Below are 26,982 nucleotides of genomic sequence, written 5' to 3' on the forward strand. Positions count from 1 at the left end.
TTTTTTTTAATAACATCTCTGAATGAAAAATTAATTTATACGCATAAAATAGGCAGAGCTATTACGAATCAGGATTTGGAGTAAATACAAATATTGCTTAAAATGACTAAAATAAATGTTAGAGGCTGGCCTAAAGCCAAAAGGACGCTCAGTTGTGAATGTGTCGGGAAGCGACCGGAAAGTCCGATGTTGCAAAGAGATATATCACATAGCAATATGGAATGTAAGATCTATGGCGCAAGGTAAATTGGATGTCGTCAAGCGAGAAATGGACAGATTGAACATTGATATCTTGGGAATCAGCGAGCTCAAGGGGACCGGAATGGGAGAATTTAATTCCGGCGACCATTATGTCTTTTATTGTGGGCACGAATTCAGGAGAAGGAACGTGGTTGCTCTCATAGTAAACAGAAGAATGGGCAAAGCAGTGCTAGCGTACAACCCCCAAAATAGCCGAATGATTTTACTTCGGATCCAAGGTCACCCTTTCAACATAACAGTTATCCAAGTCTATGCACCAACCACTACTGCTGAAGAAGCTGAAGTTGAGAGATTTTATGCTGACCTGCAATGCTTTTTAGTCCGCACTCCATCATCAGACGTCCTTGTTCTCATAGGCGACTGGAATGCTAAGGTGGGGAGTGAAAAAATATCCGGAATTACAGGCAAGTTCGGTCTTACCCAAGCGGCAAGCCTATGGTCGGCCCGCGCTCGGCCCTTGCCAAAATGGCCGACTGAAACTCACCGGGCCAACCTAGGCGACCAACCTCAGCCCGAGGTCGGGGATTGACAATGGCCTAAGAATGGCCGATCATCGGCAATCGACCTCGGGCCGACGAGTATGGCCGACTTGGCCAGCCTACCGCCGCGCTAGGGTCCTGCATGGGCCATGGCTTGCCGACTTGGCCAGCCTACTGCCGCGCTTGGGTCAAGCATGGGCCATGGCTTACCCACACATGGCCCAACTACTTCGGCAGTACACACTGCCCGGTGGCCTATCCATGTGTAATTAGTGATCTACTCATCCATGGCCTATTGTTTACCCATTAAAACGTCTGCAGTGCTATTGTTGCTGAAAATTAGTGCTGCGGCAGCATTTTGAGATGCGCATCTTCTCCTCCAAGCGGGCTCTTTGTGGCATCAGCAATGCTGTTCTCCGGGCAGGTGAAAAGCAACCCATACGTACATGTAGCTTAAAAAAGCCTGCACATCGACAAATGTAGGTTTAAACAGCACTTTTTATTGGTCTTTCTTAAATATTCCAAAGGCTCAAAGCCCTCCTAATAAAAAATGGCACTTACAGCTTACTAAGTTTGTGAGGCTTCACAGCAATTTATTCTGGCATTCAGCTTCTAGGCTGAGTTGAAGATGTCACGGTTCCCTGCTCGTTGTGCCTGCCGTCCCATTACTTCACTGTTACGAGCCATCGCTTGATTGCTGCCGCGGTCTTCCTGGAGAGGACGTCACTCAGGTACATGCTGCCTCTCCTCAGGCATCCTAGAAAATATGCGAAAGAAAATATCAGCCTTCATTCCGTATTCATGTGAATTTTCTAGCCTGTTAGAGAGATAAAAGGCTGCCACTCAAGCAATTATAAGGACCTTCAGTGGGATCAGTGGTGATGTAGTCATCGGATATATTTTTACACATATACTGCTTGTGTAAGCAAATTTGATCCAAGGGGGAAAAAAGACATTTCCGAGGCAGGGGAAGGAAATCAGATACATATATATCGCTGAAAGCTACCTTGAGCGCCACAGAAAAGGTTTTGTTTGGAATCCTTAATTGACATTATTTACCTAAATTACTGATTAATGACTTACACATTAAATGGTGCTGCTACTGTGAAGAGTACCGGCACAAACCACATTTCATTATTTGTGATAAAGAACCCTCACGTCTGCATTTTGTTCCCCAGTACAATAGGAGACCACGAAAATACAAAATCAGATTGCCGGACAATACAATTGCGGCCTTGGCTTGGCTCGACAGCCCTGTGTAGCGGTAGACCTATAAGTTGCCTATGGTTTCTTCGTGCGTGCCAGCACAACCATTCAACAAGACCGTATTTGTATTTTACAGCTTAAAAATAATGTTCCACTCATTTATATCCTTACCGCTTTGTAGTCATTATCCGCATTGCAAAGTTCAACACGCTCACTGTAACTCGCGCCTTCATGTGCGCCAAAGGGCCGACATGAAGCAACCATTACCCGCATATCACCTTTACTCATGCATGGGGCCAGCCATCATAGCGGCAGGTTGTTTCGTCCACTCAAAATCATGTTGAGAGTAGCGCAATTGAGGTGCGCGAATGGGCTGGTAACGGTTTCGGTATCTACATAACCCTGAATTTTTCTGCAGACGGAAAAAAGGTACACATGAGGTTTCTAACCGCAAATATTGAAACGGGTTTCCGAATGTGCTCACCGACTCTGTAAGTCCTGTTTATTGTCTAAAGTGAATATTTAGTACTTGGAGCGAATAACCTCACTTTCTTATGTACAAAATAAAAATTTACTGCGCTGTGCGAAGTGGCTGCCAGCAATGCGCCACCAATGGTTTATTTCTAACCCTTGTCTCAAGCTATCGGGCACAGCAGGTGTAATGTACCTTGCATAAAACCTGCATGAGAGCATATTAATGGGTAGATTTGTAAGCTTTAGATTTCACTTACAAATACTACGAGAATCGCGTCATTGCGGCCTTTCTTTAAAATTGATACGTAACAGCGCAATATATGTGGCTAAAATAAAGTACTCAACGTATTAATTCAGCTTCGCAAGTGCAGCTGTAACAGAAAGTGAGGGCTGGAGACACTGAAGGTGCGCCTAGCTTTCAAATTTTCTTAGATGGCACAACCGTTCGAAATATGTAATTTTAAAAATAAGCCCTTGATAGTGGCTTTCCCACAGCGTATATATGGGTGCCTTAGATAAGAATTATAATCGAGGTCCCATGACCATCTTTAGTTTCCAATTAAATTTTTGTATGTGATGGGCAAATATCTACAAACAAAGGAATTAACCTTAGCTTTGCAAGATAAGGTGCAGTTTCCTTGAAAACAAAAAAAATTGTACGGTATATCTTTAGAGGTAGAAATTAAACGCTGTTTTTGCCATTTCAAAACGTTGCAAGTTTGGATACCACTATTTTGTCATCTATGTTTTACTCACTAAATATATGCAGTTTTACATTTACAAACACTATTAGAAACCGTTATGTTTTTGTAGTTGAGTTATTAAAAAATTGCCAACTTTGCTTCAAGAGCAATGGGCTGCAGAAATATACATTTTTAATCTTATATGCTGGAATATGATGCTTAGGTTGGTTGCACTAAATATGTTTTCACTTCCTAATGCATGTTCTTAATTCCAAGCAATTTTTGTAGCTCCAGACCGCTAGGTGTGTTCTCCACAACTCATCAAAATTGCCCAAAATTCGAAAACAGCAGTAAACGGTAAATTTGCTGCAAATAAAAAAAGGATCATCTTCGATTTTCATTCAAATCCCGGTCAAGAATCTTCAGTGCCTCAAAAATATTACAGACTAAAATGTGTTGCGTTATATTGTTTAAAAATATAACGTTGAATATTAAACCGAGTGCTTGTCCTGATAATGGCCAAACTCAGCCTGCATTCTTGCAAGATCCAATAATATTGTGGCACTGAAACTATCTCTAGATTATCTAAGTTCCATTCTTTATTTCTAAAAAAAATTTCAAGCTCTAGATGTTTTTCTTCTGTATATTATATTGAAATCGGGCAAAATTTTAAAAAATGGTAAAATAAGGAAAACTGATTAGAATTAAAGAAACTGCCGCAACATCGATTTGTATCAAAATCTCTGGAAACAATGCGAAGTACTTTGTTAATACGAGTCAGTAAATATATTCAATTCTGCAAAATGAAATATTAGAAACATAAAAATGCCTGTTTTTATTCTATAGATGTGCTATATGGCTCCACCTTATGGAGTAGGCATCAAATCTTCAATTTAGTATTTGCTGAATTTAGTTACATTTTACCTTAAGTAAAATTTAAAGCCTTGTCAGAGCTTATAAACCCTTTTTCTGCTTGTCGGCAAAGACTGAATATAGCTTAAAATGGAATTCGCTATTTCTGTCAATTTCATGACAGAACGCAAGTGAACTGAACTTTTTCTCTGTTCTGCACTTTTTTATTGCTAGGTGCAGTAGTATTCAATCAAGTTTATTAATATTGTATTCCATTCCTCAGCTTTGACCATAACTAACAATACTATAAATTTGAAGGGGAAATGAGGGTGCTCGTTATAATACATGAAAGAAGCCAACAGTCGGCGAGGCCGAGGAAAGCGTTGGGGATGGTACTTTTATGTCTTTTTTTTAACGTTTACTTGGATAATCACAGAAATTATTAATGTAATCTGATTAGGGGAAAGATAATTAAACACAAAGTAGAAGAAAAAACGTGCTGATGGTGGGAACCGATCCCACGACCTCCGTATATCGCGTCCGGTGCTCTTACAACTGAGCTACATCGGCCGCTGTCCCCCCGCTACTTTCTTGGGTATTTATGTTGTCTGTATACGAACCTTGCGAGTGTTCACCAGTGCCACCCTCAACTATAGCGGCGGACGTGGAACGTCCTTTGTTACCGCCAGCGTCACGTAGAACGTGATCAATCAAGAGCGAGGGCGAAAGCTGTGCTAGAACCCTCTTATGCTACCTATGGCTTCAAGACTGCCAGAACCGAGACCCCCGTACGCTACAAGCAGATCAATTAAGGGGAAATCAGGGTGCTCGTTATAATACATGAAGAAAAGAAGCCACCAGTCGGCGAGGCCGAGGAAAGCGTTGGGGATGGCACTTTTATGTCTTTTTTTTAATGTTTACTTGGATAATCGCGATATTCCGAGGTCGTGGGTTCGGTTCCCACCATCGCCACGTTTTTTTCTTCTACTTTGTGTTTAATCATGTTTCCCCTAATCAGATTCCATTAATTTCTGTGAGCAGTCACGTAAGCACCGATCGCACACGGGGGCTGATGGGTCTTATTGGGCGTGGTTCGGTCAGCTGCCCTCCACATGTGCATACCGGGGCAAGAGCAATTTAGTGATTGTGTGGTTCTGTTTTGTCTCGCCATATTCACGAAGCGTTGACTGATTTTTGTTGTGTATGTGGTGTCCGCAACAAAGTTGAATGCAGAAGCAGTGACCAACGGCTTATGCGATGCGTTTAGCAGCTAGAGGACGCTTTTGTCGGGCAGAATGCCAACGCGAAGCGGGCAAGCATTACCCAGTTCTTCCTTCAAAAATCAAAGTTTAGTGTTTTCTGAGAGTTCTTTCACGTTTATTACAAAAGCTCCCTTAGTGCAGTGGAGCGTTAACGGGCGTGACGGGCCGAGGGCCGCCAAAGAATTCCGCTCGGCGCTGTCGCGCTCAGGTTCTGGGTTTGTAGAAAATTTTGCATATCACCCAGAAGCAGCTCGCTAGGCAGCCAATCACAGAAGGCTTTGGGCTGCTCAATTTCTGTCCTAGGTTTTGACCGATTTGAGCAAAGAACCTGCAGACGCTCACTTCGTCTGATCCGTGCATATATGAGCGCATCGAGACAATTTAGTAAAAGCTTGGTAGGGTAGTAAAGCAAAATAAATACGCTAGTGTGGGTAGATATTACTTCCATCGCAGTGTAGTAGCGCACCGCTGAGCTGTGACCTTTTTTTTTTTTTTTTTTTTTTTTTACACGCGATGCGTTACAAAAACATTCATCACCGTTTTACCATACGTCATGCTGTTTAGTGTTGAAAGCTGGATATAGCATAATTGTACTCCCCCTGACTGGCCCAATTGACCTTCATTTTCCCAGCTAGGGAACTGGAGATTGCGGACGCTTTATTAATGTGTGGAGCTTTCCAAGGTAGCTAAGGAGTTCAGCTCGGCTCTGCTCTCCTTGTCCGAGTTTTTCTTCCTGTTTTGACATGTTAATAGTGTATATAAAACTTCTTTGCTAGCTCTACCTGCTGCTCCTCGTCCGATGTCTTGTCCGCCTGGTCACGCTACCCAGAAGCCTTGGCCCCGAACCTGATCGCATCAAGTGGATGGCTGCGGTGTAATGGTCTCCGCCTCCAGTCCTGACTCTGGTACAGTAAGTGCACGGTCCTTCTCTTGGAACATTGCCAGGTTTTACAACTTGTAGATATTTGTAAGCTTCGGCAAGTGAAGGGTGGCTTTAGAGGCAGATTGGTTTCCTTTAACCACATAGTGCAGGGACTTGCCATTGCTGCAGTAGTCATAGACTGAAAAAAGTTGCACAAACCGGAGCTGGTTTTATTCTTTGGGGAATTGGGCATTGACTGTGGGCCCATCCGCAGAAAATCGGAACTTATTAGGGCAATTGAAGACATCGGTGCGGACGCGGAGGAGATAACAGAATGTTGGGAGCTTATTCAAGAAGAGTTAAAGAAGGCTGAGGAACAGGAGAAGCTCAAAAAGAATCTTGAAGACGAATAGAATGAAAGGGGGATCGAGAAAAAAACAGCTTGATCTGCAGTTAGCACAGGCAGAACACACTGGGAGACACACCAAGCTCCGTTGTGAGTCAGGAAGCATCAAGTGTTAAAATAAAAAAACCTCTTGCTAGGAGAAGACAGGGCTTTTTCTCGTAAAGTTTGAGTGGGCGTGTGAAAATGTTGAGTTATCATCCGAGTTTTGGCCCCAGAAATTGCTGACCATCCTCCCATGTGAGGCAGCCCAAGTGCTTGCTCGGCTGACAAAAGACAGAGCGGCCGTTTATGCTAAAACAAAGGCAGCGCTTCTCAAAAAGTTCCGCCTATCCCTCAGATGCGTTTTGCCGCCGTTTCAGGGAAACCAGGTAACATGGAATCAGTCGTTTTCGTATTTCGCTTACAATCTCAAGGCAGACCTGACAGAATGGTAAGAGAGGAGAACAGGCTTTCGGAACTCATGACAAAGTATTAGAAGTGGTCTGCCTGGAACAATTCTATAGCTGTCTAGGAGCAGAAACGTGTGTGTGGGTGCAAGACAGGCCGGGAAAAAAAAGCTTAGAATGTGCAGCAGAGCTGGCCGAAGAATGTCATGCTAGGTGGGAAACAGAGTGATCGCGTTCTCGAGGAAACCCTAAAGCAAACTAAAAGTTTCTGCGAACCCAGACAGGAAACCTAGCAAGCGGCACCTTGGAACGAGACGAAAGCCACAGGGCAGAGTCGAGTAACTACCCTAAAGTGACAGCCGACAAAGGGAAGGAAGCCGAGAGAAAAATCAGTCTGTGTCCTATGCAACGAGCCCGTTCACTTTGCCAACACATGCTCCTGCATGTGTTCTCTTTTGTTCTCAGATGAAAAAAACATGCGCCTGCTAGAGCCATACCTAAAAGATGCAGGTTAATGGGAAGCATTGTAGGGTTCTGAGAGATTCCGCGGCCATCATGGACGTAATCCACCCCACATACGTGAAGGCAGCTGACTTAACGGGGGATTGTGCATGTATTAAACAGGTTCCGGTAAAGAGTAGCGCATGTGTGCCGGTCGCACGTGTCAGATAAGGCCCATTTGGCATTCTGGAAATAGAGGCAGTGGTATCACGGAACCTGCGAGAGCAGTTTCTGTACCTCTTTTCAAACAGGTCAGAACAGATGCTGCAGGAGGAAGGTCGTAGCTTCGGTGACCGAGCCGTCCAAGCGCTCACTTGATTGAAAGCCCGCAAAATTGCAGCTGAACTAAGCCGAAAGAAGAATGAGCTTTCTCTCGCGATGGGCCAGGCAGTAGCAAACCAAGGTAGCGTCAGGTTCTGGCGAAGTGGCTCAGGTCAGTGACAGAGAGGACTTAGAAGGCAGGGAATCGGTCACCATGTCCCCGAATGAATCAAGGGAGATAGCGTCTATTGTAGTGCAGCCACGTGTGGAACCTTTGTTAGCTCTGGCAAAAGTCGATAGACGATAGCAGCCGAGCCGTAAAAGACATGGTAAAAATGAAGATAAATACAAAAAACATTTGTGGTGAACACCCTTCCTCTCCAGTGTGGCACAGCTTCACAAAGGCCAACCTAGAACGCACCAAGCTAGGGTGGCTGCGGGAAAAAAAAATAAGAATGCTGCGGGGGATTGAGCGGCCGAGAAGGATAGAATGAGTATGGGAGAAGAATAGGAATTAATGAACATACTGTAGGCATGAAGTGCACGTCATAGCCATCATACAAAAATTTTGAAACCGAAGCAGCAATCTACGTATTCTAATTCTATAGGAAATCATTTGGGAGTAGAAAACAGCAACTTCATAAGATGTGCATGGTTCTTAAATGAACAATATGTATACAAATGGACGGTTGAATAGTCACAGTAACTGAGTGTTGTGCTACAATTCTTTACAGCCGTGAGACCGCAATAAATATTACTCATATTGCTCTTTGCTTTAAGCTCTGGCATTGACAACTCTATCCAAAGAACCGACTGGCAGTGACAGGTTGTTTACAGCTCTTGATGAAAACATAGGCCATCATGATATTATTGCAAGCATATTTTCTCCTTTTTGTACTTGTTTATTACAAGCAAAACTTAAATTTGGTCCCTATTCCTAGGGACGCTGCACCTCTTACAACACCCACTGTTCAGTCGCTTTCATCTAAGGCACAAACGCGCCACTGCTGCTCGGTACCTTGGATGAGGTTTTCAAAGGGGTTACCTCTGATACCTAGCAATTGCTGTAATATTTATATCAACTACTGCAGTGAAAACAAAAGGCAACACTGCATCACTGTAACTGCTGCATGCACCTTTAAACGTGCCTTAATTTTATTTCCTATTCTTATAGACACATGACCTCTTGCTATTGCTTTGTTCAGTAAGCAATCGTCTTTCATTGCTTCAATTTCTATCTCTCTACCACTTTCTTGTTGCTCCTGGTGTGATCATTTGATATCATTCTTCAAATCATATTGGTTTATCACATGTGAAGGATTTAGCCTATACATAGATGCTTTTTTTTTTTTAGATGCGCATCGGATGTGTTTTCTACATAGAAATGAATCTATTGAGTTGTATGACTGGCGCGAAAACATACAGTTTGGCACCCCCAAAAGATCTGTGTCCTGTGGTTGGAAGGGGAATAAAGAGGAGGATAATCAGCGGAAAAGCCTGCCTAACAAAAGGTAGCACTGCATCACTGTAACTGCTGCATGCACTTTAAATGTGCCTTATATTTATTGCCTATTCTTATAGACGGTGGACCTCTTGCTATTGTTGCAGTAGGCAACCGCCTTTCATTGCTTTAATTCTTATCTCTCCACCACTTTCTTGTTGTTTCGAGTGTGATCATTTGATTTTATTGTTCAAATCATATTTTATCACGGGTGAATGATTTCACCTACACATACATGCTTACATTTTTTTTTAGGTGCGCATCGAGAGTGTTGTCTACGTAGAACTGGATCGATTGAGTTGTATCACTGATGCGAAAACAAACAGTTCGCTACCTCCAGAAGATTTGTATCTTGTGGTTAGAAGGGGAATAAAGAAGAAGATAATCAGTGGAAAAGCCTGCTTAAAAACTTACAAAGATGGTGCAAAAGCGAAATGCTGATCAGGGTGAGGGTCAGATTACTTCTGTTATCCCACTTCACTTGCTAGGTAATGTGACTGTATATGAAGTACCTTAGTGTATTTTGTGGTATACTCGCTGAAAATTGTGTATACACTAAATTTTTCCTTGTTCGATTATTTTGAGTGATGCACGAATTGGAATAAAACGAAGTCATCCACACATCTAATGCCCATAGACATTAGATGCATGGATGAGCTCATTTATTGTGTTTCGATGTAAACATGCCATAGTTTGTCGAATATAGTAATATGCTAAAGTCGACTTTTTTACTGTTAAATGGAGTAATACATATGCTCTATATCATAGCATTATTTGACTATAGTTTGTAACTGCTCTTTAAAAAACACGCCTATCACTTAAGAAAGCAGTTTTTTGTCATCTCAAAAAGTTGCACGTTTGGAGGCCTGCTGCTTGCGCACTAATTTTTGTCATCCATTGTTTTTTACTCACCAAATCAACGTAATTTATAAAGGAAAGAAGCCAACAGTCGGCGAGGCCGAGGAAAGCGTTGAGGATGGCACTTTTACGTCTTTTTTTTTATTGTTTACTTAGATAATCACAGAAATTATTAATGTAATCTGATTAGGGGAAAGGTTATTAAATGCAAAGTAGAAGCAAAAACAATGGGCCGATGGTGGGAACCGAACCCACGACCTCCGAATATCGCGTCCGGTGCTCTTCCAACTGAGCTACATCGGCCGCTGTCCCCCCTGCTACTTTCTTGGGTATTTATGTTTTCTGTATACGAACCTTGAGACTGTTCACCAGCGCCACCCTCAACCATAGCGGCGGACGTGGAACGTCCTTTGTTACTGCCAGCGTCACGTAGAACGTGATCAAGAGCGAGGACGAAAGCTGTGCTAGAACCCTCTTACGCTACCTATGGCTTCAAGACTGTGTAATTGTAATTTTTTATAATTATAATCATAAGCAAATCGCTTTTCATCATAATAATTTTGGTGGTGTTACGGAGAACACACATACCAGCATAGAGCTCCAGATTCTGCCTTAAATTAACAGTATAACCTGCGTAATAAACACAGAATGTTTTAGTGCAAATAACATAACGCATTACGCCAGTATGTAAGGTTGAAAATTAACATTTTTGTAGCGCGTTGTTCCTGAAGCAAAGTTTACGATTTTTTACTAAATCAATTGAATTAATGAAACAAGCTTTTAATACTTCTTATACAAATAAAAGTTACGTTGATTTGGTGAGTAAAAAACAATGGAAGACAAAAATTAGTGCGCAAGCAGCAGGCCTCCAAACGTGCAACTTTTTGAGATGACAAAAAACTGTGTTTTCTTAAGTGATAGGCGTGTTTCTTTTTTTTTTTTTTCGGGAAAACTACGCCGCATCTTGCAAACCTAAGGGCCTTTCCTTTGTGTCGAGACATTAGCCGACGACATTGGAAAATTTATTTAAAATAAAATGGTGATGGCACCACAATTACTGTTCCTGTCCGAAGACATGCATATTTGTTTTCATTTCGTCTCTTTAAACAGGCTCGTTTAGGCAATGCGGTGAATAAAAATATAGCATATATTAAAGATTTCTGCGCTACGCGTTATACCTAAAGCCACCTATATTGTCACAACTCATTAGTTATTTGTAGCTGAAACAACATCACAAAAGGGACAAATTTTTCGCTAGTTAAACAGACGTACGAGATGACACATGCATACTCTGTAGAATACAATTTAAGAAAGAGCAGTTACAAACTATAGGCAAATAATGCTATGATATAGAGCATATGTATTACTCCATTAACAGTAAAAAAGTCGACTTTAGCATGTTAATATATTAGACAAACTATGGCATGTTTACATCGGAACACAATAAATGAGCTCATCCACGCATCTAATGTCTATGGGCATTAGATGTGTGGATGACTCCGTTTTATTCCAATTCGTGCATCACTCAAAATAATCGAACGAGGAAAAATTTAGTGTATACACAATTTTCAGCGAGCATACCACAAAATACACTAAGGTACTTCACATACAGTCACATCACCTAGCTAGTCAAGTGGGATAACAGAAGTAATCAGACCCTCACCCTGATCCGCATTTCGCTTTTGCACCATCTTTGTAAGTTTTTAAGCAGGCTTTTCCACTGATTATCCTCTTCTTTATTCCCCTTCTAACCAAAGGATACAAATCTTCTGGGGGTAGCGAACTGTTGGTTTCCGCATCAGTGATACAACTCAATCGATCCACTTCTACGTAGACAACACTCTCGATGCGCACCTAAAAAAAATGAAAGCATGCATGTGTAGGCGAAATCATTCACCCGTGATAAAATATGATTTGAACAATAAAATCGAATGAACACACCCAAAACAACAAGAAAGTAGTGGAGAGATAGGAATTAAAGCAATGAAAGGCGGTTGCCTACTGCAACAATAGCAAGAGGTCCACCGTCTATAAGAATAGGCAACAAATACAAGGCACATTTAAAGGTGCATGCAGCAGTTACAGTGATGCAGTGCTACCTTTTGTTAGGCAGGCTTTTCCGCTGATTATCCTCCTCTTTATTCCCCTTCCAACCACAGGACACAGATCTTTTGGGGGTGCCAAACTGTCGGTTTTCGCGCCAGTCATACAACTCAATCGATTCATTTCTATGTAGAAAACAGTCCCGATGCGCATCTAAAAAAAAAGCATCTATGTATAGGCTAAATCCTTCACATGTGATAAACCAGTATGATTTGAAGAATGAAATCAAATGATCACACCCGGAGCAACAAGAAAGGGTTGGAGAGATAGAAATTGAAGCAATGAAAGATGATCGCTTACTGAACAAAGCAATAGCAAGAGGTCATGTGTCTATAAGAATAGGAAATAAAATTAAGGCACGTTTAAAGGTGCATGCAGCAGTTACAGTGATGCAGTGTTACCTTTTTTTTTCACTGCAGTAGTTGGTATAAATATTACAGCAATTGCTAGATATCAGAGGTAACCCCATTGAAAACCTCATCCAAGGTACCGAGCAGCAGTGGCGCGTTTGTGCCTTAAATGAAAGCGACTGAACAGTGGGTGTTGTAAGAGGTGCAGCGTCCCTAGGAATAGGGACCAAAATTAAGTTTTGCTTGCAATAAACAAGTACAAAAAGGAGCAAATATGCTTGCAATAATATCATGATGGCCTATGTTTTCATCAACAGCTGTAAACAACCTGTCACTACCAGTCGGTTCTTTGGATAGAGTTGTCAATGCCTGAGCTTAAAGCTAAGAGCAATATGAGTAATATTTATTGTGGTCTCACGGCTGTAAAGAATTCTAGCACAACACACCATTACTGTGACTATTCAACCGTCCATTTGTATAAATATTGTTCATTTAAGAACCACGCACATCTTATTAAGTTGCTCTTTTCTACTCCCAAATGATTTCCTATAGAATTAGAATACGTAGACTGCTGCTTCGGTTTCAAATTTTTGTACGATGGCTATGACGTGCACTTCATGCCTACAGTATGTTCATTAATTCCTATTCTTCGCCCATACTCATTCTATCCTTCTCGGCCGCTCAATTCCCCGCAGCTTTTTTTTTTTTTTTTTTTCCCGCAGCCACCCTAGCTTGGGGCGTTCTAGGTTGGCCTTTGTGAATCTGTGCCACGCTTGGGAGGAAGGATGTTCGCCACAAATGTTTTTTGTATTTATCTTCATTTACCATGTCTTTTACGGCTCGGCTGCTATCGTCTATCGACTTTTGCCAGAGCTAACAAAGGTTCCACACGTGGCTGCACTACAATAGACGCTATCTCCCTTGATTCATTCGGGGACACGGTGCCCGATTCCCTGCCTTCTAAGTCCTCTCTGTCACTGACCTGAGCCACCACTGCCTGGCCCATCACGAGAGAAAGCTCATTCTTCTTTCGGCTTAGTTCAGCTGCAATTTCGCGGGCTTTCAATCAAGTGAGCGCTTAGACGGCTCGGTCACCGAAGCTACGACCTTCCTCCTACAGCATCTGCTCTGACCTGTTCGAAAAGAGGTATGGAAACTTCTCTCGCAGGTTCCTTGATACCGCTGCCTTGATTTCCAGCATGCCAAATGGGCCTATTCTGACACGTGCGACCGGCACACATGTGCTATTCTCTACGGGAACCTATTTAATACATGCACAATCCCCCGTTAAGCCAGCTGCCTTCAAGTATGTGGGGTGGATTACGTCCATGATGGCCGCGGAATTTCTCAGAACCCGACAACACATCCCATTAACCTGCATCTTTTAGGCATGGCTCTAGCAGGCGCATGTTTTTTTCATATCTGCCAAAGAGAACAAAACCTTCAACTTCCTGCATGTGTTGGCAAAGTGAACGGGCTCGTTGCATAGGACACAGACTGATTTTTCTCTCGGCTTCCTTCCCTTTGTCGGCTGTCACTTTAGGGTAGTTACTCGACTCTGCCCTGTGGCTTTCGTCTCGCTCCAAGGTGCCGCTTGCTAGGTTTCCTGTCTGGGTTCGCAGAAACTTTTAGTTTGTTTAGGGTTTCCTCGAGAACACGATCACTCTGTTTCCCACCTAGCATGACATTCTTCGGCCAGCTCTGCTGCACATTCTAAGCTTTTTTTTCCCGGCCTGTCTTGCACCCACACACACGTTTCTGCTCCTAGACAGCTATAGAATTGTTCCAGGCAGACCACTTCTAATACTTTGTCATGAGTTCCGAAAGCCTGTTCTCCTCTTTTACCATTCTGTCAGGTCTGCCTTCAGATTGTAAGCGAAATACGGAAATGACTGATTCCATGTTACCTGGTTTCCCTGAAACGGCGGCAAAACGCATCTGAGGGATAGGCGGAACTTTTTGAGAAGCGCTGCCTTTGTTTTAGCATAAACGGCCGCTCTGTCTTTTGTCAGCCGAGCAAGCACTTGGGCTGCCTCACATGGGAGGATGGTCAGCAGTTTCTGGGGCCAAAACTCGGATGATAACTCAACATTTTCACACGCCCACTCAAACTTTACGAGAAAAAGCCCTGTCTTCTCCTAGCAAGAGGTTTTTTTATTTTAACACTTGATGCTTCCTGACTCACAACGGAGCTTGGTCTGTCTCCCAGTGTGTTCTGCCTGTGCTAACTGCAGATCAAGCTGTTTTTTTCTCGATCCCCCTTTCATTCTATTCGTCTTCAAGATTCTTTTTGAGCTTCTCCTGTTCCTCAGCCTTCTTTAACTCTTCTTGAATAAGCTCCCAACATTCTGTTATCTCCTCCGCGTCCGCACCGATGTCTTCAATTGCCCTAATAAGTTCCGATTTTCTGCGGATGGGCCCACAGTCAATGCCCAATTCCCCAAAGAATAAAACCAGCTCCGGTTTGTGCAACTTTTTTCAGTCTATGACTACTGCAGCAATGGCAAGTCCCTGCACTATGTGGTTAAAGGAAACCAATCTGCCTCTAAAGCCACCCTTCACTTGCCGAAGCTTACAAATATCTACAAGTTGTAAAACCTGGCAATGTTCCAAGAGAAGGACCGTGCACTTACTGTACCAGAGTCAGGACTGGAGGCGGAGACCATTACACCGCAGCCATCCACTTGATGCGATCAGGTTCGGGGCCAAGGCTTCTGGGTAGCGTGACCAGGCGGACAAGACATCGGACGAGGAGCAGCAGGTAGAGCTGGCAAAGAAGTTTTATATACACTATTAACATGTCAAAACAGGAAGAAAAACTCGGACAAGGAGAGCAGAGCCGAGCTGAACTCCTTAGCTACCGTGGAAAGCTCCACACATTAATAAAGCGTCCGCAATCTCCAGTTCCCTAGCTGGGAAAATGAAGGTCAATTGGGCCAGTCAGGGGGAGTACAATTATGCTATATCCAGCTTTCAACACTAAACAGCATGACGTATGGTAAAACGGTGATGAATGTTTTTGTAACGCATCGCGTCTAAAAAAAAAAAAAAAAAAAAAAGGTCACAGCTCAGCGGTGCGCTACTACACTGCGATGGAAGCAATGACTAGAAAAGTAATATCTACCCACACTAGCGTATTTATTTTGCTTTACTACCCTACCAAGCTTTTACTAAATTGTCTCGATGCGCTCATATATGCACGGATCAGACGAAGTGAGCGTCTGCAGGTTCTTTGCTCAAATCGGTCAAAACCTAGGACAGAAATTGAGCAGCCCAAAGCCTTCTGTGATTGGCTGCCTAGCGAGCTGCTTCTGGGTGATATGCAAAATTTTCTACAAACCCAGAACCTGAGCGCGACAGCGCCGAGCGGAATTCTTTGGCGGCCCTCGGCCCGTCACGCCTGTCAACGCTCCACTGCACTAAGGGAGCTTTTGTAATAAACGGAAAAGAACTCTCAGGAAAAACTAAACTTTGATTTTTGAAGGAAGAACTGAGTAATGCTTGCCCGCTTCGCGTTGGCATTCTGCCCGACAAAAGCGTCCTCTAGCTGCTAAACGCATCGCATAAGCCATTGGTCGCCGCTGGTGCATTCAACTTTGTTGCAGACACCACATACACAACAAAAATCAGTCAACAAAAATCAGTCAACGCTTCGTGAATATGGCGCGACCAAACAGAACCACACAATCACTAAATTGCTCTTGCCGGTATGTACGTGCGGAGGGCAGCTGACCGAACCACGCCCAATAAGACCCATCAGCCCCCGCGTGCGATCGGTGCTTACGTGATTGCTTACAAGGTGAAAAACGGCTGCGTCTGCGGGAGTTTTGTATTCGCTCTTTGAACGTGACTGCGTTCGGCACTTAATATAAGAACAAAGTGCTCGCTTGGAGCCCCTATCACTTTTCGGTAATGACCTCTGTCTTCGATCTTTGCGGTCAAAATTTCGACATATCCGCATTATGCCCGAAAAATGCTTCGAGATAAACGGGAGTTAATACATAGTACCTATGGGAGGTGAAAGCGCAACGTGGAAAATTTTAACTTAACCGATTTTTCGAGATAAGCGAGTTCGTGTTAACGAGGGTGTACTGTATTTTTTTTTGCTCACATATTTCACAGGCTCCAACTGGAGTATTATGTGAGGGGGTGTTACATAAAAACCTGGGGTGCAAAAAGAAGCACTAGAACACAGTTACTTGAACATTGTTATACAAATAGTTAACAGCCAACCAGAAAGTTGAATGCAGTTAGAAAAACTTCAGATCAAGAGCTGAGCACCCCAAAAATCAGCCATGCAAATGGCACACTAAGAATGCATTTTTAGCAAATAGAGTCACTAGCCGCTATTTACAACACTGGAATTAAGAAGTGAAGCTCTCATTTCCTATTTCTGTTGGTTTATTTGGCCGTGCAATGCAAAAGAAAATACTCTTGGTAATGATATTTTTACTTCCATGACCACAAGCTATATAAACATGTAATAAAAGGAAGTGAAGGAAATGCCCTATGCTTATGCGTAGCAGACTGTGCACAAAATATGCAGTGGAATGTTTACTTCATGTGCCTACACTATGTACAAAGATACTGTCCATGTCTACCTTCTGGCTTTTTAAGTGTTATGGACAGAAGTCTGCCATCAAGGACAAAATTTACTGGACCACTCCACAGCAGCATATCATGCACACACTCATGGTAACACACCAGGTGACGAGACTGGCTCTAGGACCATGCATGTCCTTCGTTACCAACAAGCATGCTTTTTTTCTGTCACTGAGTAGCTACTTATTGATTGCCAGGGGCATGCTGCAAGGCACTGTTGCAGCAGTGGCATTCTGCTGACTCACCAGTGCGAGCAGGTGCCTATTGTTCCCTTGCTCGGCCACTTGCACACCATTGTGATAATGCACATCTTCGGTACTGTGTATTAGCATAAATACACTGCCGCATGCAACGCATTCATTACAAAAAGTTCCAGTCTGCACGTCGCTGCTTCTTTATATTTGCACAGGCAGACAAGATGTTGCAAACTTGAGCATGCACTGGGGAGCACCTATACACAATACCAATGAATCAGGGTAATATTGTAGATAAAAACAAAATATAGAAAACTAGCTGTGTGGGTATTGCTCATAATTGCTCAAGATATCAATTGCATCTGTCCATGAGTTATCACTTATGCAAACACCTGGTGCCGAATTCTCTAAGGTGCTGTATGTTTGGTGACGACCCCTTAACTGATGCAATAAAAATACCAACCATTTTCCTTGTTGGTAGATCATTTAATATGTAGCTCTATTGCAAAACTACATTCATGAGAACTGTGGCAGTGTCCATTCATATTGATACGCATGGAGTGTGGTGGCTCATAGAGGCACAACTGCTTTTTGCGACATTTGAATCAAATTAGCAGATAAGGAAGCTTGGGCAAGTTGGTGACAGTATTCTTGGTACCAGTGGCCTAGCCAGAAATATTTTTCGGGGGTCTTATACAACAGAATACAACAGACAAAACAGACCAACCGGAAGGGGAGAGCGGGGAAAGGAATGTGGGTGCAATGTTCAGAGAATTTCCTATTGTTCTCAACGTTACACTAACTTATGGTTTCTGCTTGTATATAGATCCCAAGTACTAAATCGAGACCACAGTTCTCACCTGGCCCTTAAAATGTAAGGAGACAGTAAATTACCATTTCAGAAATGCGCTGTTTACAGCACTGCATTTGTTGTTTTATTTTCCTAATATGGCCTTTTAATAAGATGCGGTTAAAAGTGCTGAAGGCAAGCATAATCATAATTGCATAAAAGCTCCCGGGTAAGTGCATGAGACGCGCCTGACCATGCCAATTAGTCAGCGGGGTGCCAGTAGTGCAACAAGAACCTAGAAGCACATTCTTGACGACCAATAAGAAGCAACCCGAAGCATGAAAATTGGTATGCTTTAAGGGAAGGATTGGCCATGCTCCCAACATTGGCCTTGTCACAAGGCGTCTCACTGTTAGAGTATGTGCAGACATCTAATTAATGAGCAGCAAGTAAAGTTTAGGAAAGTAACCAACATCTTCAATTTCTTTTCGACACTAAATATTGCTAAGGACAATGAAGATGAAGCGAGCTGTGGCACAGGCATAAGCACTTGCTCCAGGCCTGCTCCCATTATTAAAAAACATCCCATCCCATCACCATTGGTCATGCTCTTTCTTCACTAGCTTCCCATCCTGTAACAATGTTTTTCTAATCTTTAGAGACAGGTAAAACTCAACACTGGGGCCCCAAAAGCCCTTCAAAAGAGGTATTCCAGCTGTACAACATCATGGCTAAGCCAGCTGCCAAGCAGCTCACTTTGGGACTGCTGCAGGTACCACTTCTTACATAACAGCAAAAGCAGAAGGCAATATTCAGAGATAAACACAGGGGTTTCAATCCTCAGTGCACTTACCTCTTGCTTCTCCCTGCCCTTCCGCCATGTGCAAGGTGGGTATCCAATTCCAATTCAATATTCTCTGTGAACACATGCAAACAGAAACAATTCAAGTAGAGTTTGCAACCTCGTTATAGGTAATTAACAAGAAGCTGATGTTTGCAAGCTTACGTCATGCACTGCACTGCATCACTGCCAAACACTTTTTACAAGTGACCCACATTTGACAACTCCTTGCATGCAAGCTACAATGAAAAACATTGTTTACAGCAAAGAGAAAGCCTTAAAAGAGCTTCAAAATGCTTGTTAAGCACATTGTTCTGCCTCTTGGTTACGTAGATAGTGACACTATAACTGGTGGTTGTTTTGTGTATTATCCAGCGTTTAATGCTTTAAGTTGCTCCCGAAAAATGAGTTTGGGCCACTGAGGGTGCTGGCACACAATGGCCGTTTTTGGCAGCGGATGTGTTATCATTGGGTAGGGGTTTGATGATTGGACGAACAATAAATTCACAGCTAAAAGGGCTCATAAGTAAATATATGTTCTGTCATATTTTTGTATTTTCTATAGTATCTACAAAACCAGCATGCTTGCTTTCGTCAAAGTACTCCAAAGTATTACAAAAAAGTAATCATTGCTACAGGCTCTGGCTATTCTGCCTTGGGGAACTTTGCGTCTCTCTACATAAATGGCTTTGGCAAGTATAGCTACCCTCTATGCACATGCAAACTCTTGCCTAAACAGCTGGTTTCTCGCAGGTGATATCTTGCTGAATTCTGCGCTGCCATGAGAACGAAAACTAGGCAGCACCATGCTAATCGAGCAGCGAAGGCAGTGGAAAAATATCTTTTCATATATTTCACTCTCAGAATGAGTGAAAAAAATATGGATGGAAGCTCTTGGCATTCACGAGCCTGACGCGGCGGGTGTGCTCGGCACATTTCACCCGAGCACGCCCTCGAAACTACTTTGAAGGTTCACCAAAGATTTGGCATTCGCTGGCTACAAGCAACGGCGGCAACGATGCGACGCGGTGCTGGCGGTGGCAGGCACTCACACAAAACATCGATTGAAAAAAGTAACTATCGTGCGCATTAGCTGAGCAGTGAAAGCTCGTTCCGATCGGAGCCTATCGATGTTCGTACATAATAGAGTTTGCAATGTTTTCACTGCTGTTCTTTTCTCAAAAACTCACCATCAAGAGTAACGTCCCTGGAAGCAGCTCACTGTGCTCTCGCCTGTCGGCTTAGTTTTCAGTCAGATTAACGCGCATGAGCACACTTATTGAGAGCTTACATCCCTTTGAATTATTTATAATATTGCATTACTATCGGCTGCATGGATTGTCAGCGCCAGGTTACAGTGGAGCACAGGAAGGTCAGCGAAATTTACAAGTGCACCATTCCTTTTTTTTTTTTTTTGCTTCATTGTCACTAGGAAAAAATACTGAGGTATTTACATCTATGGGACACGAATTTCCTTTTTTCTTGCCAAAGCGTCTGTTGACGCAACACGGATAAAATGTATTTTCAGCCAATCCTGCTGCTGTTGTTTTTTTTTCAATGACTTGAACCCATGCATGCCAAATGGAATTGATCAAAAACTAAAATGGGAATTTATCACCTGCGTGCTAGGTGCTTTTTTTTTTTTTTTTTGGAATGTGAACCTCTTGATTTTCCCTCGCAGGACGCAACTTCGGAACGCATTCACAGGAGTGAATCAGGCTGTACTCTTTGAAGCAATGAAGCAATACGTCTTTTGAATGCATCTTTGCAATAGTTTCATACCTTGCTTGAATTTGCGCAACTGATTTAAGCGTCATCCTCAGCATTACTGGAAATGTCTCACTGCCCTTTGAGGTGTGCAGGCAATTTAAATATTAAAGCCATGAAATATGAATGTACACAGACAAAGCCTCTATTCACTGAAGATGGCCGCATCAAATGCAAAGCTGGTGGCACATCTGATGATGCCGTGGGCTGTAAATTGTTGGAGACTCCAACCTCCCCCCCCCCCCCCCCTACTGCTGCCTTAGCACAAACCCTGATAGGTACATACAACTGGGAGCCGTGCTCACCGCTCTGAAAAAGTCGCCGCAAGCCACCAGCTGACGGCCACTTGCCCCCCAGTGCTACGTAACGTGCGTCCCGATACATACAACTAGGCGCCGTAAACAGCTAGCCACCAGCTGACGGCTACTTGGCTCTTCCACTAGGGAACCCAGTAACTCAGCTTCCGACAATAAAGTTTTGTTTCTCTAGTGACGCGCAACTGCTGTGACTGCTACTGCTAGCCCTACTGCCATTGCAATAAGAAACAGGAATAGGGAAAAGGTACGCTCATGCAAACATAGTTACAGCACTTACCTGCCAATTCTTCACCATTTCCATGATAAAATTTCTTCTCTTGCGGTCATCTCCTGGCATGCCAACACCAGTAAGCCTGCCTTTCGCAGCATTCTTTGTAGTCTGTGGCTTGTATGCTTTCACAGGCGATACGTTCACGAAAACTTTCCCCTGTCGTCGCATACCGCATAGGCTATTGTGGAGCTTCCATGCCACGCGACAAACTGCCTGCAGGCAGTGACTGGCAGATATGAAACAATGAATACTTGCGTACAACAAGAGCATCGCACACCATGACCGCGCACAAACACCGCCATTAACGCAGCCTCCCAGACTCTCTTGGCTACAGGAATGCCTAAAGCTTTGGATGGCTCTGGCTTCGTTCGTTTTGCGACGTGATATCGTCTGCTAGTAAATTATCGTCTTCAGACAGGAAAACCGGTTAGGTCAGATATTTGTCATGTAGTTTTAACAGATAGGAAGCACTTGCTGCTATTTAAAGTAAAGAAAATTATCATTTTATTACTGATGTCCACCGTGGTCATATGGCCAAAGGAAACAAATATACACTCTCATAATCACGGAGGTTAACATAACCGCGCGTTCACATTACCCCATTTTCTATGCGCTTTGGTGGAGGACGTGTTGCTCATTAACATGTGCATTCATAGCAGCATACATACTACCGCGGTATTATTATATCACGTGATGCAAATTTTGTGCTATTAATTTTTTTTTTTTTTTGTGACCACCACATTACTACGAAAGGCGCGGTCGCGATTCTACTGTATATTATACCATATATAGTGTATATATCTCTATTTTCTTATTTTTGCCTACCCTGTCCTTTCTCTCTGTCGCTCTTCTTTGATCTCCTCTACCGCTTCCTCACTATCCTTTTATTTTCGCCGCCTCAGCCAGGTGCTGCAGGGGATAGCAAACATCTTTTCCTTCCTTTTTGATATCTAATGATAAATAACCACGTACTACTGTAGCAGCACAGTACGTCGATCCAACGTCGTTACCAGCGTAATTTTGCAGTAAATCTAAGTGCCCCAGCATATGTTAAGTTCAGTATCCCTGCATTAAATGCACAGTCCAATACCATCACAGCTAAAATCGAAAGGTTGGTCCCCAGCATGGTCACAGAATGGCGCAAACTGTAACGAGGCGCGGAGACGAAGAGTTGTCGCGTTTCATGCCTTTAATATATAGCTTTATTTGCATGCAATGCTGCTATGTTCAAGTCCGACTTGCAGACTGCCACTTGATATATGACTTGATTCATACAGCTGCACAAAAATGAAAGTTTGAAGCCATATCAAGCCCTGTATGCCCGATTATATTAGCACACATTTTTTACCATAGGTTTCCTCTGCAAATATATGACCATCACATTAAATGCTCCTACTTCGATTTTGTCTCATTGCATTCAGCATTAACTCAGGAAAACAAAGTATGCAGTTACTATACGTCCTGTTACTATACTTAATCCCTCTCTCATAACATAACGAGAGAGGTGTCCCTTACAAGGATTAGGGCCCTCACCCCATCGGTGACATGCCGACGGGGCTCTGAAGAGGACGCAGTGCAGAGTACATGCCCTAAGTGTACAAGGCCAACTGCCGAGGTGGGTCTTCGCCAACTTTTATGGACGTGCCCAGGAATGCAGCCGTCAAGAATAAGACAACTACAAGAAGTTGGACTGTCGGCTACGAGGGAGGAACATTTACACGTGTGGCTAATGGACAATATTAAGAGCAGGAGCTTGCTCCGGTTTCTTGAAGAAAATAGACTGCATGACTTCCTTTAAGAAGACAGCCTCATTCTATGCCACATGGCAAGCCTTTGAATAATAATAAAAAAAAAATGAGTGCACTTCTGGGTGACCATTTTCCTACTAGTGAAATGCAAGACATGATGGGGGGGGGGGGGGGGTGGCATGGTCAAAAATTGTCAAATTTACAATAATTTATTTCTCAACTTTTGATGTGAAATTTTCTCGCAATATTTTCACATCTGTCTGAATTAAACAAGGCAAGGGAGCAAATATAATACAAGTTGAAGTTCATATACATATATGTAAACAACACTGTTTTATACAACTCTGTTATCATTGTAGTATATGCTCTGACACATTATTGACCTGAGATGTACATGCCACTACCAACCGGTGGCGAGATGTGGCTCCTATTTTATACTGTGCTGTGCTATTCAGGCATCCTTCCCTAACCGAATTTAAAGCATTTCATGCTGCTTGTGGATGCAGTATTCATACTACTTTTAGAAGAGTTGAGTGAAGAACAGCTGCAGCATACTGGTAAGTTGAAAAATTTTATTCAGCTATGTTGTTCAATATTTTAATAGTTCACACTTTTCTAACAATTATGCATGACATAAAAGAGATTAATAAGAAAGATACATACGACATATTTCAAAATGTACAGGGATTGCAATCACTGGCTTCAATTAAACTAAATGAGAGCTGTAAATATTGTCATTTACACATTCCTTAGACAAAGCAATTGCTGGATGTCACAACATAATATGTCACAACATAATAATAGTAGCTGTTCAAATACTAAGTAACAGTTGAGCTTGCACTCTTGGTGGATTTGCCCCTCTGCAAAGGATCAGTGGTTAGGGCACTTGATCGCTGTGCCCAAGGATGCAAGTTCAAACACAGGACATGACTGCTGCTTTTCATTGGAGATGAAAAGCAAGGCACTCGTGTACTGCATGACACCGGTGCACTTTGAAGAACCCCAGGGGGTTGAAATGACACGGAGCTGTTAACTGGTATACGTCTACCATTGTGGATATTGCACATTAAATAATGCAGTGCATTTTACAAGGCGTGATTTCAGTTAACAAGGTATCACTTCATTTTAATAGGGATAAAAAATTTGTTAAGCCATGCAGAGTATCAAATTTGATATTTGTTGAACAATTGAACTAACCAGAATCCATGTGTGAGATTGTGCATGAAGATGCCAATGTATGATTTATAGTCATATTTTAGCATATAGCTAAAATGAATAATATTCCCCAGGAAAATAAAATGGGCACCCAGTCAAATACAGCAGATCCTATCACAACAGGCTGAACAAACCCAACTTTCCTGCCTTTGCAATTGTTTTGCTTATTGCACAGAATGTTTTGCCAGTGCTAATACATGCTTTATTTGTTCATTTCTGTGGTGCAGGTCACTTGCTACAGGAGTTTGTTGGATGAAGACTCTATAACCGGCAAATGATGAATTCAATCGGCATCAATTGCTTCACCTCGTAACAGCTATTAGAAACTTTGGATATCTGTGGGGACATAGTGTTTTTGTTTTTGAGAATGGGAGTGGCAGGCTCATTAAAATGATAACTGGTGCAAAATGGGTGCCAAATAAGGTGGTGGAGAAGCTGGTAATGCTACAACAGCTGTAGCTCAACACTTCATTCCTTTGAGAGATAAGTGAAAGACCTCATTAATGCCATGCTGGCTAATCCACTGACTGCTACAGCTACACACATATTGATGGAGCATGTCTTCTTGGTCATGCCAACTGCACACCTAGTCTGTCAGCAGAGGCCATCATTTTGATGGTACTAGTACTATTTTTCTTTGTAAGAAACTGGTTTGCATTGGTAGTACACACAGGCTGCGAATGCACATTACTGAGTGCTTTTTGTCTCTTCTGACTGCTCTATCAATATTGAAATTGAATGATATTGCAGCATCATGCCTTCTCATTGAATTTCCAGCTGATGACACAGCATATATGTATGTGATTTGCCAAACCTTATTGAGCGGGATTAAGATTTAATACTTTGCTTGTACTCTCAGTTTGGCTTATAGGGTTTAACATCCCAAAGTGACTTAGTCTATGAGAGATGCTGCCATGATGGGTTATGGCAATGTTCAAACATCATTGCTCTTAAGAAACACTGACGTAAAGAACGACACGAAAGACAAGAACGCAAACTATCAACTGAAATTTTATTGCGATGAAGACACATATATAGCATTACACATACCAACATCACAAAAATCGACAAGTCAGCAAAGTAGCTATCGTCTCAAGGGTGTACGTGATATCTCCTCCACAAAAAAAAAAAAAAAAAATATGCACGCTCTCATGCGGTCGTGCATATGTGGGGCAAATGGGAAGATGCCTTAACGAAAGGCTCAGAGAGCACAGGTACAACTGTAACCAAATTAGTGTATCTGGAAATCTGGTGCCACACTGAGCTAGATGCAAAGATTGTGCACCATTTTTCAATGAGACGGCAGTTCTTCTGAAATCTAAAGACAAGCTAACAAGGGAACTGTGGGAGGCCCACTGTATCGAATCCGGGAATGGGACATGTGTAAGCGACCCTTCGGTCCCTCTATCAAAAGAAGAAAGGGAATTCTTGGGAAAATAAAGAAAAGGAGACAAATGTTTTTTTCTTCTTTTTTTTGTGAAGGAGATATCACATTCACCCTTGAGACAATAGCTACTTTGCTGACTTGTCGATTTTTGTGATGTTGTTACGTGTAATGCTATATATGTATGTTCATCGCAATAAAATTTCAGTTGATAGTTTGCACTTTTGTGTTTCACATCATTCGTTACGTCAGTTGTTCTTAAGCACAACAATGTTTGAACATGTCAGTCACCAACTAGCCCAACTAGAAACCCTCTTGATGGTTATGGCAATTTCAATCATCTGCGTTTTTTTTTTTAAATGTGCAGTGGAATTGTACAGTAGACAGGCACCATGCTTTTCACCTCCATTGAAAAGCAACCACTGTGGCTAGGATTGCATTCGTCTTTGGGTTTATATCAAGCCCCGTAAGCACTGAGCCATCATAGTGAGCATATGCTTTGTACAGTGCACTCTGACAAGATAATGATGAAATGTCACTCAGTATGGCCCACAATTTTTAAGACGCAGCTACTGTTAATAAACGTGGGAGTGCAGAGATGGCAAAACTTTGCTGCTAGCTGCTAACAGAATATTTTCAGTGTCTTGCTGTTTTGTATTAAGGTGCATTTAACTACTCTAAAGTTAAAGCTGGTTACTGTTTTCTTGAGGATGTTGTAAATAACATTGTCATTATACTCTACAGGGTACAGGGTGCTTCTAACTGTGGCTAAATACCAGCTGCTGCTTTCTCTTTACTTGTACCCAGCAATAAATATGCCATAGATATTTTGAAGTAGTGCCTGCAAAATGAAGCTCATACACTTAGCTAAACAAAACTACACTTAAGCAAGTAAATTAGGTCTACTAGAAGAAATTGGGGGCGGGAGGGATTGGCAGGATGCTGGTACACAATGCTATTGCCTTGCAGGCTAAGCAAAGATTCACATAGCTTTCCTATTTATGAAGTTATTGTCTGATATCAATGCTCTAATTCAAAAAGCAGATGCCTCCAGGTCAATAATAAGCTTCCAAAGAAAGTCATGCAGCACCTTAGCATCAAGTTGTGCCACAGGTAGAATGTGTACGTCTGTTTGAAGAACCCCTGGAGCATGAATATGTGGACGGCTTTCGCAGGACTTCACAACTAAATAGCAGCCAAGCCAGCTTTGCGATCAAAATTTGCTTCAAGTTGCATTTCATCTATCATTAAAGTTGCTGTTTGTTCATGCTCTGTATGTGTTCAGAACCCCCTTCACTTAAGAAAGTTAGATTCCTGTTTTATGTAGCCGGACTTGTGTTTTGTGATAATATCCAGAGCCATTCTGACTGTATTGGTGTGAGACAACCTGCCTTTAAACGAACTTTTC

The 26,982-nt window shown here is 42.5% G+C and overlaps 1 protein-coding gene across 3 annotated transcripts; it reads right to left on the reverse strand.

Moving 5' to 3' along the window:
- Positions 1–1,308: 1,308 nt before the first annotated feature.
- Positions 1,309–22,252, reverse strand: LOC146176191 (uncharacterized). Of its 3 annotated transcripts, XR_014701504.1 has the most exons (4): positions 21,234–22,250; positions 18,885–18,948; positions 15,079–15,212; positions 1,309–1,497 (listed from the first exon to the last, which is right to left on the reverse strand). XR_014701504.1 is itself a non-coding variant. In XM_084582513.1 (3 exons), exons 1-3 carry the CDS (start codon positions 21,495–21,497, stop codon positions 1,406–1,408), a joined length of 420 nt encoding a protein of 139 aa, XP_084438639.1. In that variant the 5' UTR covers positions 21,498–21,778; the 3' UTR covers positions 1,309–1,405. The 3 variants fall into 3 exon arrangements, 2 of the variants coding, with proteins under 2 accessions (XP_084438639.1, XP_084438640.1); XM_084582513.1 differs by lacking the exon at positions 15,079–15,212 and having other exon boundaries at positions 21,234–21,778; XM_084582514.1 differs by lacking the exons at positions 1,309–1,497; positions 15,079–15,212 and adding an exon at positions 17,236–17,498 and having other exon boundaries at positions 21,234–22,252.
- Between the last annotated feature and the right edge of the window lie 4,730 nt (positions 22,253–26,982).

This window comes from Amblyomma maculatum, chromosome 10 (genome assembly GCF_055883805.1).
Source record: "Amblyomma maculatum isolate TAMU_Amacu chromosome 10, ASM5588380v1, whole genome shotgun sequence".
In the NCBI taxonomy this organism is placed as follows: Eukaryota; Metazoa; Arthropoda; class Arachnida; order Ixodida; family Ixodidae; genus Amblyomma; species Amblyomma maculatum.